The sequence below is a fragment of the Antechinus flavipes genome, chromosome X, assembly GCF_016432865.1.
Source record: "Antechinus flavipes isolate AdamAnt ecotype Samford, QLD, Australia chromosome X, AdamAnt_v2, whole genome shotgun sequence".
Lineage (NCBI taxonomy): Eukaryota > Metazoa > Chordata > Mammalia > Dasyuromorphia > Dasyuridae > Antechinus > Antechinus flavipes.
Window position 1 is genome coordinate 75807211 of NC_067404.1, and position 16955 is coordinate 75824165.

The window sequence follows — 16955 nt, forward strand, 5'->3', positions numbered from 1 at the left end:
TGGGCTCACAGTAGGTGTTTACTCGTTAAGTGAATGCCGGGTTTGGCTCTTGGTCTCTGGGCATCGGAACCCCCACCCTGCCCATTCCCCCGGTGCCATCCCCTTTCCTCTAGGCCATCTGGCTCCCCAAACGACGTCCTTCCCAGCCACCCCTAAGCCCGGATTTTGGATGTGCCCGAAGCGCAGTGGGAAATCACGCTAGCAACAAAAAGGAAACAATCAAAGCTGGCAGCCTTGGGGGAAGAGGCAAGGACACAGCAAGTCCTAAGAGAAGGGAGTAGCCTGGGGGGGGGGGGGAGAAGGGGAGGAGAGGGGGCAGGAGGGAGGAGGAAGAGGAGGAGGAAAGGAGGCCTGTCCCTTTAAGGGGATTGGCTGTCAATCAGAAAGCCCTTTTCTTTGCTGGAGAAGAGGACAAAGATACTCAGAGTGCAAAAGTAAGCGGGGAGGAAGGAGCGCAGAGCAGCCGCTTCTTCCAGCAGAGCCAAGGCAGCCCCGAGGGCAGAGAAGCAGCCGTCGAGTCCGAGTCCCGAGTCCGGAGCCATGGGTGAGTTGGCAGGAAGTTCTGCGCACGCAGCCAGTGGCCGGCAGTCCGGAGCACGGGGGCTCCAGGGATTGGGGAGCAGAACTTTGGCTCTTGGAGATTAGCGGCTCCTTTCCCTGAGGGGGCCGCCGGGAGCTTCTCCGTCATTCCCCATTTCAGGACCCCACCCCCCCAAGATCCACTCCCCCCCAGGCACTTCGGCCAAGGGGCCGGATTTGCCGTCCTCCCTCTGTCTGTGTCCTTTCGCCTCCATCTCCCTCCTTCCCGGAGCCGGCCCATCCTCATCCCCCTCCCTCGCCATGGAGCACGGCCCCGCTGGGGTACCGAGCCGGGGAGCCGCCGGCAGCCGCCCCGACGTCCTGGCTTGGCAGATAAAGGAGCCGAGGCTTTGCTGCCGGTCCCGGCCCGCGAGAAGCCCGTGGGGGCTGCCCTGTGGCTCGCTCCCTCCCAGGCAGAGAGCGGCCTCCGCTCCTGTACAAAAGCAGGATGGGAACAAACCTTGATCAGGTGGCTGCGGGGCGGCAGGCACGGGCTAAGCGCCCCTTCCCAAATATGGGCTTCTTGGAGCCTCACAATACTCCCGGGGAGGTACGGGCTTTCATTTCCCCCAGGAAATTCTTCCAGGTGAGGAGACTGAGGCAGGTGGCACAAAAGTCGCCCAGGATCACACAGCTAGTCAGCGTCTGAGACTTCCTAACTTCAGGCTCTCACTTTTGGAGGCCTCGTTTGGGTGGTGGGGTGTAATAGAAAGCGGGCGGCAGGGGAGTGGGGAGCCCCCGGTTCTGTCACTCACTATTTGGGGTTCATGACCTCCTGTAAAGGAAGTTTGGATGGCCCCATTTGTAAGGTCCCTTCTCGCCTCTGCTCTCAGCTTTGGCTTCCCCTGGCTGGAAAGTGAAGGGATTGCCCTAGATGACCCAGAAGGGCCCATTCAGCCCCTGTGGTGTGGTGGAGATCAGGCTGGAGTTGGGGAAGACCTAGATTCGAATCCCACTTCTGAGCTCCTGGATGAGTCCCTTAGTCTCCCTGAGCCTTAGCTTTCTCCTCTGTACAATGGGGTTAATAATGGCACCTTCCTCCCAAGGTCATCGTGAGCTTCAAGAGAGATCATGTGTTTCAGAGTGCTTTGCCAACCTTAAGATGCCACCCAGATGTGGCCTGTGCCCCTCTTCGGTATTGTATTGGTAATGATCGCTATTGATGTTATTATACAAAAAGGGGGAAGTTTTTTAAAAACTCCTCCCCAAGCACATGAAGGCTCGCACCTAGGTTTGCCCTCCACCACCCTGAGGTCGTTGAGCCCTTCTGGGATGGGTCTCAGAGTACCCTGCGTGACTGTGTCAGAGACGTGTGCTCAACAGAGCAGGGTCAGTCTGGGCGGGCGTCTTCTGGAGACGGTTGGATGCTGGGCTCCGGTCCTCGGAGATACCCGGGACTTGCCGCGTGGGCCAGGGAAAAGGAGGGCCCGAGAAGGGGCGAGTGGCTCTGGCTACATAGAAAGGGATGAGGGTGAGCGGGGGAGTCGACCGGGGCAAGACTCAGTGGCTTCTTGCCAGGCAGGCGCTGGCTCTGGATCTCGGCAGTGGAGACGGCCCCAGATAGAGTGGGGCGGCCACAGGGAGAGGCACGGTTTCCCAGAACCCAGCTCAGGGGTGGGCCGGATTCAGCAACCGCCACTTGCATGGTACAGGTAGAATCTGAGAAACCCCCTCCCGGTGGCCCTTGGGGCTGGGACCCTAGCCAGCTCATTACCGTGCCGTGTCCGTCTGTCCCGGCCCCCGAGAAAGCCACATCAGTGCAAGGTCCTGATGATTGGCCTTGGGGGGGGAGACTGATGAGCACCATGGGGCAGAAGAGAGCCAGAAAAGTGCCAGATTCTGTTTGTCGGTAACCGATCTCTCCTTTTGGAGCGACAAACTTTGGCTCCCAGAGTCTGGCCTTTAAGACTAAAGGCTTGTCTGAGAACAGTGGCTGTTACCCTGGTAACCAGACATCTGCTTCCCTCCAAGTGCTGCTGTTTACCACGGAGGAAGTTTGGGTTGATTCGGTGTGTGGATGGTGGTGGTGGTGGGGGGGTGCCTCGGCAGGAGTGTCTGAAGGCTCAGGTCTCAGCCCAACACCCCAGCCCACCAGGGAACAAACAGCCCCATCAGCAGCCCTGAGTCTCCCCAAGTGATATCAGGGAACTGGGAACGGCAAAGGGACCAAACGTGTTCTTTCTCCAATCTGTTCCTGATCCAGCAGACTATGCTCTCGGGAGCCCTTTTTGTCCCTTCTCTGTCCTCCTGCCCACCAAAGTTACATGAGACTGAGCTCTGGGATAGGCACCAGAAGGAGCAGTCAGGGGAGGGGGGATGGCATGGGAAGAGCCCTGGAATGAGAGGCAGAGGACCCGGGTCCAGTTCTCACCTTATGGCATCTTGGGCAGGTCACTCCCTCTCTATGCTTCAGGTTCCCCATCTGAATGAGAGCAGTGACCTAGAAGGATGTTCTTGAAAGTTCCTTTCACCCCCTGCATCTGTGGCCTTGAGGCAGGCGATAGAGAAAAGGGATAGACAGCCAGAAGGATGATGCTTCTAGATTTTTGTGGGGCAGGGGAGGGTGGGACTGGGAGCGAGGACTTGGACTCCAAACCCAAACCTTATTGGACTGGAGCCCGTGTGCATCTTCCCTCCCTACGGGGGAGGAAAGAGGCATTGGCCAGGGTCTCCTGGTCGCGAGTCGGAGTGCTCTTTCCCTGGACCACATTCTGCCTTCCAACCGTGGTGCTTCAGCAATGGCAGAATGGTCCAGAGGCTGCTGCCCCAGACGGGTTCCTCTCTCTAGTGGTCATCAGATGGCAGAACTTCCGGTGCTACGGATGGTCACCTGGTGCACCCGTCTCATTTACAGATCAGAAGACCCCAGACAAAGGAAGGGACTTGGCTAAGCCCCCTCGGCTAGCTAGCTAGCTAATGGCCAGGCTCATTCCCCAACCTCACGCTCTTGCTAGACTTTCTCCTCAGGCCCCATCCCCACCCGGCAGATCGCCTTTGAAGGTCTCAGTTCTTGGTCCCTGGAGCCCGAGTGAGATGCAGAGGCAGCAGAGGAGGAAGGAGCGAAGACGTGGAATGGGGAAGGAAGCCCGCTCACAGATAAGGCTTTGTCCCACTGGCCTCATCTTGGCAGCGAGGCTCATTGTTTATCTCTGCCTCTTCCTGCTGTTTGTTATGTCACTCCCAGAACCCACTCATCCATCCGTCCCCAGTACCAGTCATGGCTGCTCTAGCATCTCGGACCCGTCGGTTACCGCGAGCCCCCGTCAGCGAGGCCTCTGTTGACAGGGGCGGTCTGTGAGGTTGGCCCCGGGTAGAGGGCTGGCTTCCATGTCAGAAACTTAAAGATGAGAGAGCTTCTCTCTTAATGGATCCCACCGTGCTGTCTAGGGTACCCGTGTCTCCCCTTTTGTCAGACTAAAGGGACAGGCTAGCAGTTACGTAGGGCTCCTTTTTGCTGTCCTCGTCTTTCCGTCCTCTGATGCTTTCTTAAATCACCATCTGCCGAAGGAAACAAAGACTCGGGAAGTTAGCTTCGGGTAAAGGCGATGGCTTCGTGTGGAACCCCGTCCTTGCAGGTTGGCGTGGGTCTGGGCGCGGCTTCTCAAGCCCCTGGCAACTCCAGCTAGTAACGTAGCTATGAGCAGCAGCCCTCCCCCCTCCCACCCACTCCCGTGCCAGACAGCAAGGAGAAAGTTGTTCAGGTCCAGTACTGGCTTACTCTGCATTATACCTAGCGGGCCAGCCAACTCAGAGGGCTCCCCAGGAACGATCCCCAGCCGGCGCTGAGCTGCCCAGCCTTTTTGACCGTCTTCCACTGTCCTTTCATGTCTTCACAGGTTTTAGTCTAGCTGGAGAGAGAATCACAAGAATACAGAATCTTAGAGCTGGAAGGGAGCTCAGGGATCCCCAAGTCCAACCCCCTCATTTTCCAGATGAGGAAACCTCTCGGGTCAGACTAGGTAGCGGGTGCAGAGTTAGGCTCAGAATCCAGTGGTTCTGACTCCAAGCCTAACACTATTTCCACTGTACCACGATGCCTTCCCAAGATTATCGGCTCCTTGAGGGCGGGAGCCGAGACACCTCATCGATTTCCTTCCCGGCTTCTCGTCAGAATCTTTCCAAAGATTGTTGTTTTGCGAGTCACACATTTTAATCTGGCTCTAAAATTGGCAAAGGATTTTTCTCAAATGACATTGGGATGTGGGTAAGGCGATTATCACTGTCCCCGTCTTCAAGTCAGGACATTTTGTGCCCCGAGCTGTTCCCGTGTACTGGAAAGCGTGGGAGATGGGGAATCGGGAAAGACTTGGATGGAAATTCCATGTCTGGAACTCCTTAGCTGAATGACCTTTTTGAAATCACTTTACCTTTGTGAGCCAGTATCCTCATCTGTAAAATGGGAATAATAGTACCTGAAGTACATCAGTAGCCAAAGGTTTTCTTGTGTAACTCTGAGATGTCTGGGGATATGCCATCTTCTAATGTTTCTTCTGAAAGCTCTTAAGGCCAAAGTGTTCTTGACCATAAAAGAGTCTAAAACGGAGGACATGTGCCTCTCGTAGACACGAGCACACCGTTTGAGCTTCTGCCCTGTAAATATTGATCCGTGCCTATTGGATCTCATCTAAGAAGCGTACACAAGGACAGCCCATGGCCACCTGAGCTGTAAGGGGACCGAGGATCACAATCTGTATTCCAGCGCCCATATTCCTGGCATTTCCCATTTGGGCTCTGGGGTTTGGGGACATAACTAGGGCAGGGCTATCGGGGTTGTTTGCGTGCTCTAAGTTCCAAGCCCCAGTGAAGAGCTGTTGTAAGTGCTGGTAGAGTACCCCGTCTCTGCCTGGGATTGGTTTTAATCATTTTTTTTTTTTTTGCTTTAATCATTTAAAAAAAGTCATATGTGAATTCTGCCACGTGGTACAGTGCCTTCCCAAGTAGTCGCAAATGAAGTACTGTTTACTTGTCAGCGGCTCCTGATGCTGTCCCTGGTCCTGGTCCCGATGCCAGTGCTAATGACCAGACCGGGTCTCTCCTTGGTTGGGTTTCCACGCTTTTGAATAGCTGTTTCTCGCTAACAAGCAATAGATTCATCCCGAGCTCTTTATTTTAGCCTTGACGTTAGATGTTTTGCCGCAACTTCTGCTTTTTCTCTTCCTTCGTTTTGAGCTGCAAATGAGGCACGGGAAAGTCATGCTAAGATGTTTGCGGTCTAGGAAAGTGCAGGATTAAGGGTGGGGGGCAGAGAAGCAGTCCGCAAGTCAAGCAGCCTCCTGCCCCACCTCCAGTTTGTCCTTTGCTGGAGCAAGGAGCATCCCAAAGGAAGGTCTTCCAGCTATCTGGAGGAGGATACACATGCAGAACAAATGTGTTAGGTTTGGGGTGGGGTGCAGAGCTTTGACCCCACTGGCTCTCACCGTACGGGCCTGCCCTATTTGGGGCAGCATAGACAAGGCTGGCGGTTGTCATGGATGACACCCCTAACCGTCTACTCCCCACGGAGTCCTTCCATCGTTGCCCATCCCTCCCCCGTCCTCAATCCCTAGCAGCGCAATCCCAAATTGGAGAGAGGTAGTCCTGGTACAATAAAGCTCCTTTGTCCTGGAAATTGTAGAGTGCTCAGTCTAAAGCCTGACGTTGTGCCAGAGGGAGAAGGGAGCAGGGAGCGGTGGGGTCACTGGCCCCTCCTAGAATTGAAGGGCCCTTCTTTAGGAGACAAGATTAGGATAAGAGAAAGCAGGAAGGAAGAGACAAAGTTGCAGACACAGAAGGAAAACGACTACCTTGCCGTTTCCTTTTCTCTTAAGTTGGAACAAAAAAGGGTGAGGATTACTTAAGAATAAGGAACGTACCTTTCCTTGCTCCCAAAGGCAGAAGAGTCATTGAACTAAGAGGCACCATCTCTCTGTCACTCTCCCACATTGTGTGGGCAAATAAGGGCCCGGGCCGGTCAAAGTTCTCGTTTGGAAAGTTCTCACTGACTAAACTTGCTCTCCATTCTCAGCAGCTGTTGACTGCCGCGGTCCAGACCCAGTAGTAGTTCATTTTGTATCCCATGTCTCAAAAGAGACATTAACGACCTAGATCATGTCCAAAGGAGGTGAGTGGGGAGGACATGCAGGCCACGGAAGAATTGGTTGAACAATTAAATGAACCGGGAATGTTTAGCCTGAAAAGGGGGAAACTCAGGGGCTGGGGTGGCCATGACAGCTCTCCCAGGGAAGTGGGATAAGAATTGGGGTTTTTAAAAAGTGTTTTATTTTATTTTTCCATTGCTACAAAAAGGGCATCTCTTCGCCCCTCACTACCACCCCCCATAAGAAGTATACAGTCGAGCAAAGCAGACACACAGAAAATTAATTACCTATTCATTGTCCATCGGCTCCACAGGACTGGTACGCCTCATTCGGGTCAGTATTGGATCTGAGTTCCAAGACCCTGCCGTGTTCTTCCTCTTCCATCCTTGTGGACGTTGTAGACACAGCTCTTTTGGTTCTGCTCGTTCTGTAGCAGTTCAGATAGAATTCTGATCAGGTAGCTTTGTCTTGGAGAGCATCGCTGGGAGTGATGGGTAAAAGTGACAGGAAGGTGGGTAAGCTTAATAGAAATCCCAAATTTCCAACCTTAAGTACAATGGGCTGCTTCAAGAGGTCTTTAAGCAGAGGCTGGATCAGATCTTCTGATCGGAGATGGGATAGACAGAGAGCATTCCTACTCCGGGCAGCTAGCACCGTTGTAGGTAATCCGAAGCAAATGGGCTGGGTGCAAGGGTCACTCTGCTCAGAGGCTGAATCCTCTGCTGAAATCCTACTGCTACCACCATCACCACCACTAATGATGATGATAATGGTGATAATAATCTCACATGTGTTTAGCCCTTTCAGCTCTATAAAGGATGTTGCACATGTAATCTCATTCGATCTTCACAATCCTGACACACTCACCGCAGTCAAGGAGAAGAGAGAGAGGAACCTGCTTTTGTTGCTAGTATGACTAATGACTTCAGTTTGGGTTTTACAGCCTAGTCTTTGGTATTCATTTCTGACTTTTCAAAATGTAGTCTAATTCTTATTTTCAGTTTTAGATGTTCCCCCTTCCTCTACTGGCTTCCCCTACTCATTGAGAGGGCAAGAAATATGATACCCATTATGCATACAAAGTCACGCAAAATACATTTCCCCATTAGCCATGCACAGCCTGCTCTTTAGTACACTTTGAGGCCCAAGCCATTGCCGTAGGGCTGATGAGCAGTAGGAAGTAGAATTTACCTGTTTAACTCTCTGAGTCTCCACTCCTCTCTTTGCTGAAGACATTTGACTCGGGGATGTCAAAGACCTATTTTAGCTCTGCCACGCTCTATTCTTAGTCCCATCTGGGACTACTGACATTCCCAAGATCCTGATGATTCCCTGCTCGCTCTGTGAGGGAGGGCAATCCCACCAACCTTCACATTTGCACTGAAGTTTCCTACTAGAATGTGGCCGGGCACAAACCTGCTTTAAGAAAATCCCTCACGTAAACATTTCAAGTTGATCGAATAGATGTGTTTGCTTTGCTTTATAAAGGGATCCGTGACAGGTTTATTTGTTCGAAATCGCAAGGTACTCTAATACTTAGAACTTGGTTTGAACTTTGCTCTTCTTGATTCCAGTGCGTTACAAAATATGACGTGGAAAATGGTGTTTAGATGGATTTCCGCCCCCCCCCACCCCACCCCACCCTTGCATGTAGGGGGAAGGAGCAGCCAGTCACGTTCTTTCCTTCTGCCTTTCAGGGTTCCATCAAGAGGAAGCCCGTCTTAGGTCCCGACCCTGGACCCTTGTGGGTCAGAGACTTTTCCTGCCATTTGGTTCCCTATCTGACCTCTTCTTGGCCTCTTCTTTTTGGCAGCTCTCTGGACGGCAAGGGCAGTGGCAGAGAGCAAGCTCTTTCCTGTATTGAATCACATGCACATGCTAGCTCTGGTTGGGACTTGGTTGGAAGCTTAGCCCCATCAGGGACTGTTGGTCTTTTCAAGACACCTGCTTCCCTTCATTTGGGAGATTGACTTCGACACAGATAGGCATTTCATGCTTTCTTGCCTTCTTTATAAAGCCTCTTTATAGCTGCTTGGACAGGACCGCAATGTGGTCTGTTGGCCGCTGAGATTGGTCAAGCCGGGATACAAGGAACAAAGCAGCCATGCAAAATTTAGAGAAATCATTGGGCCCGGAGAGAGCGATATCCCATTCACGTTGGCCAGTGCGGTCTCTTCCCCTGGTAGTCATCTCCACTTCCTTGAACTTCCCTGGTTTCCCTAAGCTAAGAGAACAGATATTATCCCGAGTAAAGCCATTCTGGGTTCATGTGGCCCTGATCCATGCCAACCATGCGTGATGGTGAGGAGGGATGGATGGAGAAAGAGTGCCAGGTGTGAAGAAAGATCGAATTCTGTCCCCTCTCCCTGTGGGAGCTTTTGAAAATCAGGGACTTGCTTTTGGGTTCCGTGTACCTAGCACAGTGTCTGACACACAGTAGGAAGTTAATGGATGAAACAAGTCCCCTCTCCGAAATCTCACTAACTTTCTTCTGTTTTTTTACCTCTCTGTGGCAAGAACAAGTCTCCAGGAACACAGATGGCACTTTTTCTCTCCCCCCCTTCCAGGCTCAGCTTACATTCCAGTTCTTCCATTGAACCCAAAGAGACCGAGCCACTCACTCAGAGCTCCCGGAGTCTTTGTACCACTCATGTAACACCTTATATTGTTGGGGATCTACTTGAAGTCGCCAATTAGACTGGAAGCTTTATGAGGGCAGGATATACCTGGAGTAGACAAAGAAACCAAGGGAGCCCAAAGGAGAGGCTGAGCAGATTGAACCTCCCCCAGGTTCATCTTGATTTCTTGAGGCTCTTTCTGGGCATAGTTTTCTTTTTTAGTATTCGATTGATGCTTTTTGGGGGGGACTTGGGGAAAAGTTGTCATTTCTCTTGTCTTATTCTGGGTCTGTAGTTCAATGGGAGCTTTGTTTCTTCATTCATCTTCTGGAGTCATTGGGCAGCCAGTTGAGTTTTGTGGGTTTGATTTACTTTGTTTTGGTTTAGCACGTATGGGTCTTCCCAAGCTCCTCCGAATTCTTCATCTGCTCCATGGGTTCAGCTGGTATTCAAACAGAAGGCACAACCTTATTTTCCAGCCTGAGATAAACCAGGATGTGGGTTTCTTGCGATTCCAGAGCATTGACCGAGTCTGGGATTTCCAGGATCTAGCCTGGAGACTCGACATGACTGCTCAATAGAGTTTATGAGTAAGAGGATGGGGTGGTTTGGCAGCATAATCACGGTTGCCCCAGACCCTTACCTTTTTCTCCCCTCTCTCCTAGGCTTGTTAGAGTGCTGTGCGAGATGTATGGTCGGGGCACCCTTTGCTTCCCTGGTGGCCACGGGGCTGTGTTTCTTTGGGGTGGCACTGTTCTGTGGCTGTGGACATGAAGCACTGACCGGCACAGAGAAGTTGATCGAGACCTACTTTTCCAAAAACTACCAAGACTATGAGTATCTCATGAATGTGTAAGTACCTTCCCTTCGTCCTTCCTCAAGATCTGTTCTGTACCTCTCCTCCCCAGCCCAGCTGTGGCTGGAAGTGGTTGTTAGATTCATCCTCTGCTGGACCATCAGAGATTCGATGCTCAGCAAGACAAGATCCCTTGAGCCTTCTCTCTAGGGGCTGCCACCTTTCCAGCTCTTCCTGAGAAAGAAATCTCAAGAACAGGCTGCCCGCCTACCTTTGGTTTGCTCCCACATTTCCTGTCTAACTTCTGCTAGCTGTGGGCAGTGTTGATTGAGTTGGCCCTTCCATCAGGGTAGGTTATGGTGGGCTCGGGGAAGGCACATTGGCTGCTGCCCTCGATGCCCCGTTCACCACCTGGGCTCAGGCCCAGGACTAAGGAGCTCGTTTCCCCCAAGCTTCCCTTGGGTCTTTTTTGGGGTGACGCCATAGCGAGTTAGCTACCTACCTGCTCCTTCTGTCCCCTTTCTTCATATCTGGCTCATCTTCTGGGCCATCTTCTTTTGAGGCAGCCACCCCTAAAGGGTTAAGACAAGGGGAGTAGCACCCGGACATTTGGAAACACAGGCTAAGTGAGGATGGCCGGCGGGCTGTAGCTAGGGGGTGCCGCTGCCGCTCTGGCTATGTTGTCTTTCTTCCCCCCTTTCTGCTGGGGATGGGGAGCAAATGCGGATCCTTCCGAAGAGCATCTCTTCACATCACCAAGGACCTGGCTTTGCACGGGAGGAGCAGGACCCTGCCTAACGAAGTTTTTCTTCCCCCATCGCTTTCCTGTTGTTCCAGGATCCACGCCTTCCAGTATGTCATTTACGGCACCGCCTCTTTCTTCTTCCTTTATGGGGCCCTCCTGTTGGCTGAGGGCTTTTACACCACTGGTGCTGTGCGACAGATTTTTGGCGACTACAAGACCACCATCTGCGGCAAGGGCCTGAGCGCTACGGTAACAGGGGGCCCGAAGGGGAGGGGTTCCAGAGGCCAACATCAAGCTCACTCTTTGGACAGGGTGTGTCATTGTTTGGGAAAATGGCTAGGACATCCCGACAAGGTGATCATCATCAGAGTTTTCTGGGAATAACAAGGGGTGGGGGTGAGTCTGTGGCCGCATTCCAGCCTGACAGCGGGCCCTCCGCGGAGACCCGGTTGTCAAGGACTGGGAGGGTGGCCACTATGAGCAAGAGGGTCCGGAAGAACGCGGTGCCGGGCTGTTTCAGCCCTCTCTTCCCACGAGTCCCTGGCAAAATCAGTTTCTAAAAGGACGTGGTGGTCTTGGGAAGCGATTGCTCAAGCGAGATGTTTCTGAGTCTTCTGCTGGCATGCTCTTTTTCTTCCTAGGCTAAGAAGCCATTTTCTTGGAGAGGCTCAATGAAGCACAGGCCCAAGAGTGGCTCAGTTTCACACCTGTCATTGTGCTGACGTGCCCACGATTTAACTGAAGAAAGAATCGTGGCGATGAAATGATTAGCGGGAGTGTCAGAAGCTGGGCAGTTCTGGCCTCCCGGCCTGTTTCTCAGGCCCTCAGAGGGGTTGGACTAGATCAGATTGCTCAGTACTGAGAGTCTGTAACATTCTCTTGCTAAGGCCAGGGTTGGAACTCATGTTCTTCATGGCCGGGGGGGGGGGGGGGGAGGGGGAGTCCTCACATTCTCCATCGATGCTCTAAGGAGCTGCTACGCCCCAGCCACCAGCTCTTGGCTCAGAAAAGTCGTCTGTGAACTCCAGCTTCAATCTGCAATTGGCTTTGGGTTCTGTTTGGGGACCAGGAGGGTTCCTGACTGGGAATGGTTTCCAGGCTCGGCCTCAGGCGGGAGAGAGATGGGGCACGGCTTTCTTTCGGGTCCTGCTTTGGGGTTTTTGCACCTTCTCTACCCAGGAACTAACTTGCACACCTCTCTAACCCAGGGTCCCCAGGGAGATAACCGTCACCTTGTTTCATTTCAATTGGTGGAGATCTCTGGTGTCTGGTACCCACCACTCAGGGATCTCCTGGCTCGCGAGCCTGTTCGCGAGTGCCTCTGCTCAGTAACCTCCCTTTCTCGGTCATTTGGGTTGTTTTTCTAGTTCGTGGGCATCACCTATGCCCTGACAATTGTCTGGCTGCTGGTGTTTGCCTGCTCTGCCGTGCCCGTCTACATATACTTCAACACCTGGACAACCTGCCAATCTATCGCCTTCCCCAGCAAGACCTCAGCCAGCATAGGCAGTCTCTGTGCTGATGCCAGGATGTATGGCAAGTAGAACCCGGTAGACTGCAGCCTGGCGGTCAAGACGAAACCCCGGGGTGGCTGGGTGGGCCAGTCCCTGAGGGTGAGGAGGAAGATGACTCAAATAGTGTATCACAAAGCCAGAGAAAGCACAATTGAACTGGTATTTAGCATCCACTAGGTCTAAGATATTAAAGCGAGACAGTCTCCCTCTCCCCTTCCCCCCCCCCACCCCGGAAGCTTACGCAACAGATGCACGGATGAGGAGAGACAGGGAAATGTGGTCCACCTGGGTTTAAGGCTGATTAAAACAGCCCCAGAAGGCACATTCATTTCTGCAACTTTGTCATCTTTTTGTCATCCTTACCAAGTAAATTGAAGGCTGAGTAATTTTCCCTCTAGGGTAGGGCTTCCTTGGACATAACGGGAGTTTTCTAGCCCACTCTTACTGCTGAAGACTATATCCACAGCAAAGGAGGCCCCTAAGCCCGAGACTGCCACGGGAGCACATGTCCATGTCCGGGGCAGGGCAGGGCACTCACCGATATCTGTGGGAGACTTTCCCTGGGTCCCATAGCTCCATCGAATGGACCGTGACCCGTGTTTGCCTCCCTCAGGTGTCCTCCCCTGGAATGCTTTCCCTGGAAAGGTGTGCGGCTCCAACCTTCTGTCCATCTGTAAAACTGCAGAGGTGAGTGGCCATGGAGGTTACTGGCATCGAGGGCTCCCGCCTATGGCCGTCGGCACGGGGCGTTCTCAGCAATGGCATCATGGGCTCATCTGAGTTGCTCCAGGCTCGGGCTAAGTTGATTTCCCTCCCTCCCCCCCTCAATCCCCTTGCACCAGAGCAGTCACTGTCCTTGAGGGAGGCTGGGGCCCGGTGGCCAAAATGGCAATAGGGAAAAGACGGGAAGCACTTTGGGGAGAGAGGGAACTTGCTGCTGTAGTGCTCTGCAGTTTTGTTCACAGGTTTTGCAAAACCAAAGCCGAATTTCCTTTGAGGAATTTTGATTTTGTTTTATTTTAAGAAAAAATTCAGAATTTCTTCATAATCCCTGCTGGGAGACAGAGAGGTGCTATACTCAGAGGAAGGAGAAAAAGGGGGGATCCCCAGGGAGGATGGCAGTGGGCTCATGCGCACCGCAGAGTGGCTTAAGAGCACGAAGGGATTTGGGGACAACTTTGGGCACCCTAAGATGTTCTGCAGGGGAAAGCAAAGAAGGCTCAGTGCGTGTCCTCAAAAAGGTCCCCATGTAGTTGGGGATACAGAACGCACATGAGAGCCGACACCAGACCGTCCTTGTGCTGCTTTCCTGGCGTTCAATGCTGGCTGTTTCCTTACAGTTCCAAATGACCTTCCACCTGTTTATTGCGGCCTTCATCGGGGCTGCAGCCACCCTGGTTTCCCTGGTGAGTTAAGTCTTTGCGTTATCTTGACGACTGTCCTTGACTAGCTTGGGTAAGGAATTGCTGGAAGGCAGGAAGAGAGTGCTGAGGACCCTAGTAAGACACTGTTAGAACACAATGAGAGCTGTGTGCTATCAAGTCAGGAAAAGCAGATGGGAATGAGAGAGAATGTGAAGGAAGGTGGGGAGGTCTGGGGGAACTCACAGGTTCACAGTTTAGAGGAAGCGGGTCCATGTCACCCCGGGAATGTGCGGGCCCTGGCCGGTGGGGGGCTACCAAGCCCTAACTACAGTATCAGGATTAGGGCTTGTGCCACAGAGGTGGGAAAGAGGTCGAGCCATTTCATGAGGCCCTTGGAGCACTCCCATCTTGCTCATGGTAACATAGCAGAGGGTTGAGCCTCTTAAAAGAGCCAGGTCTAAGTGGAGTGCTCTTTTCACTATGCTTTGAACACATGGGACTGGGCCATTTAAAGGCAGCAACTCAGAGAAGAATCCCAGCCAAGTTTGCAGGAAAAAGGACTAAGCCGCATTGTTTTGGGTGAAGCAGAGAGTTTTCCCAGTGATTCCTATTCATTCTCATTCTCTCTCTCTCTCTCTCTCTCTCTCTCTCTCTCTCTCTCTCTCTATCTTTTCACAGCTCACTTTCATGATTGCTGCCACGTACAACTTTGCTGTCCTGAAACTCATGGGCCGAGGCACCAAGTTCTAATGTCCAGGCCTGCACTTCCCCGTAGTCCCCTTTCTTTCTCTAACAGCCGGGCTCTAACCACACAGCCAGGCAATGCGGCATCTCCCATCTTAACTCTCTGCCTTCAGCGCTGACTGGCCCTCCTCATAATCAACAAGTATAACAAGAAAGGAGAGACTCAATGCTGGAGGCCATTTTCTGTCCTCTCCCTTCTGTACCTCTTTTAAGCATTGGGCTTTCCAACTCTTCCTGCTAGAAATGGGAAATGGCAAAGAAAGGGACTTCCTGTCACAAAGAAATGTTCAACTTTAAAGCATCTCCCAAGGACCAGATGGTACCTTCGAATCACCAAGGCCCTTCCATTGATAGAGAGAGAGAGAGAAAGAGGGAGAGAGGGAGAGAGAGCGAGAGAGAGCACTTTCTCCTCACCCTATATAGGGGCTAGTGATCTCCTCATTCAAGATAATGGAGCACTCTCTCCTCTTCTTACTACCATTTGAGAAGGGAGGATTGCCCCTGTAAACATGAAAATCTGCTCAAATCTACGTAGCGCAGCTGGGAGAAGAGGGTCAGAGCAAGGACCTTTCAGCTATGAAAGGAGAGCATTGACCCTGGTATGATAGAATATTTAAGCCTTAACTCATCCCACCCCACTTATGGCATCCGTGTAGACGAGGGGCCCCTCGGCCTTGCACACTGCTAGGGAACCAGCGACTTTAAGCTCTTAGCCTCTTATCACTAAATAACCGTGATAATAGAATAGCTCCCAAGACAACCCTGTAGTTTCCAAGGAGTAAGAGAGGAACGCCAGTTTGCATGAGAGAGAGTGATCCAAAGAGAGCAACGGACTGATGGTATAACCTAAGATGTCCCTCTTATAGACCCAGGCTGACTCTTTGGATTCCATGCCTCTGCGTGCCTCCCCACCCCCTCGCCCATTAACCAGCCGTGTGCAACACCCTCCACTTGGTCATACCTTCACAATGGTGCTCTTTCCCTGGGATGGTGTGTGTCTAGTAACCCGTCAGTGGCTTGAGGATCTTGATTTGTTTCCGACCAGAGGAAACGTCACATTTCCCATTTTTTTCCTCATTTTTTACGATTCCGACCTTACACCTGAAAGAGCTGCAGAATAATTGACGAGTAAGGGGGTTTTTCTTTGAAGGGAAAAAGAATGGAAACCATCCCGAGTACTATTGAAATATGGCCATCTCTGTGCAAAAGGGAAGGCTACAGGCAGGGCTTTTGGGTAGGAGCATCGCTAAGCTGCCCTTCCACAGTGTGCAAAGGCAACCTCCATTTGCAGAATCAACTTTTTCATTCTTTCTAGCCGGGGAGGGAAGATATGAGTTAGTACTGTCCTAAGGTGTTTGAGAGAGGGAGAAAGAAGGAAGTGGGGAAGAGAGAAAGATGGCTTAACAGAAGGGCGGACTCTCCCTCATGAAAGTCACATGAAGTACCTTTCTAAAGGCAAAAGGGCCAGAGAGGAAAGCATCTGGAAGCCAGGCGGCCAGCTCGGGCATATTGGGCCCTTCTCCCTTTCTTGGTCTACTTGGATTTGGGGTTTTTGATGCAGGACTGTGGCTCTCAGTGTGAGATTTCTTCCTTCCTTTTTTTTTTTTTTTCTTTCTTTCTTTTTTTTTTTTTTTTGTTCCAAAGTAGCTTCGGCAGCATTTATGGATATATGAGATCTCTTCAAAAGGACAAAATATTTCTTCAAACCAGATTAGATAAGCTGTGTGGGGGAGGGGAGGGAAAAGATTTAGTAAGAAACCAATCAAGATAAGGAAAGTAAAAGTAGTCTAGGCCTTGAGTTTTCTTTTGATTTAACTTAATAACCAACCTTTCCTCAACTTCCCTCATATGTATACACCCACACACACATTTATATACCCCCACACAGTATTTAATCAACTGAAAGTATCTTCTTCATTGCTGATTTAAAATTTCAACTTTAACATATATAAAGGATAAAATGTTTAGAGCCTTCTTACAAGGTGAATTTTATAAAATTAAAGAAAATAAATTAAAATTATTCTCAATCAAACGAAATCGAGTGAATAGTTTTGTTCGATGTCCTCATCCGTACCGTAGCTGATGAACGACCCTATTGTCGCTTGGGATGGCCTTTTTTGGTGGCGAGCAGGGGGATGGGGCGCATGGTTCCACAGTGAGAGTTCTAGCCAGGTGGCAACAAACCGGACTGAGTGTCCTCAGCTTACACGGAATCGTTGACTGAGCTTGTCTCACAGATCTAGTGAAGGCAAAGACTCTCTGACACCGGTCTTTCTCCTCTGACCTCACCCCCAACCGAGGATGGCCTTTTCCCATTTTTGGTAGACTCTGTCCAAAGCTCCTGCCTTCACTATCGCCTTACTTTTCAAGCATCTTTGTCTAAGGCCTCAATGGCCCAGTTGGGCTAGAAGGTGATAGGCGAGGAATGGATCGATCAATGAAACGAGGGAAATTGGGGTGAAGCAGGACAGTCTCTAGTTGAGGACCCTCCTTTTGAAGTGGTTTGCATCAAACCTGC

At 51.6% G+C, this 16955-nt stretch overlaps 1 protein-coding gene across 2 annotated transcripts; it reads left to right on the forward strand.

The window, feature by feature from the left end:
- Positions 1-416: 416 nt before the first annotated feature.
- Positions 417-16474, forward strand: PLP1 (proteolipid protein 1). Of its 2 annotated transcripts, none has more exons than XM_051967939.1 (7): positions 417-544; positions 9940-10126; positions 10908-11169; positions 12183-12351; positions 12943-13016; positions 13670-13735; positions 14372-16474. In XM_051967939.1, exons 1-7 carry the CDS (start codon positions 541-543, stop codon positions 14441-14443), a joined length of 834 nt encoding a protein of 277 aa, XP_051823899.1. In that variant the 5' UTR covers positions 417-540; the 3' UTR covers positions 14444-16474. The 2 variants fall into 2 exon arrangements, with proteins under 2 accessions (XP_051823899.1, XP_051823900.1); XM_051967940.1 differs by having other exon boundaries at positions 418-544; positions 10908-11064.
- Positions 16475-16955: the final 481 nt, after the last annotated feature.

What these genes read in the sequence shown, in the direction of transcription:
- PLP1 (XM_051967939.1), top strand. An exon ending in GGCTAGGACATCCCGACAAG is followed by an intron (nt 11,170 to 12,182) that starts GTGATCATCATC and finishes TTGTTTTTCTAG; the next exon opens with TTCGTGGGCATCACCTATGC. An exon ending in CCATCTGTAAAACTGCAGAG is followed by an intron (nt 13,017 to 13,669) that starts GTGAGTGGCCAT and finishes GTTTCCTTACAG; the next exon opens with TTCCAAATGACCTTCCACCT.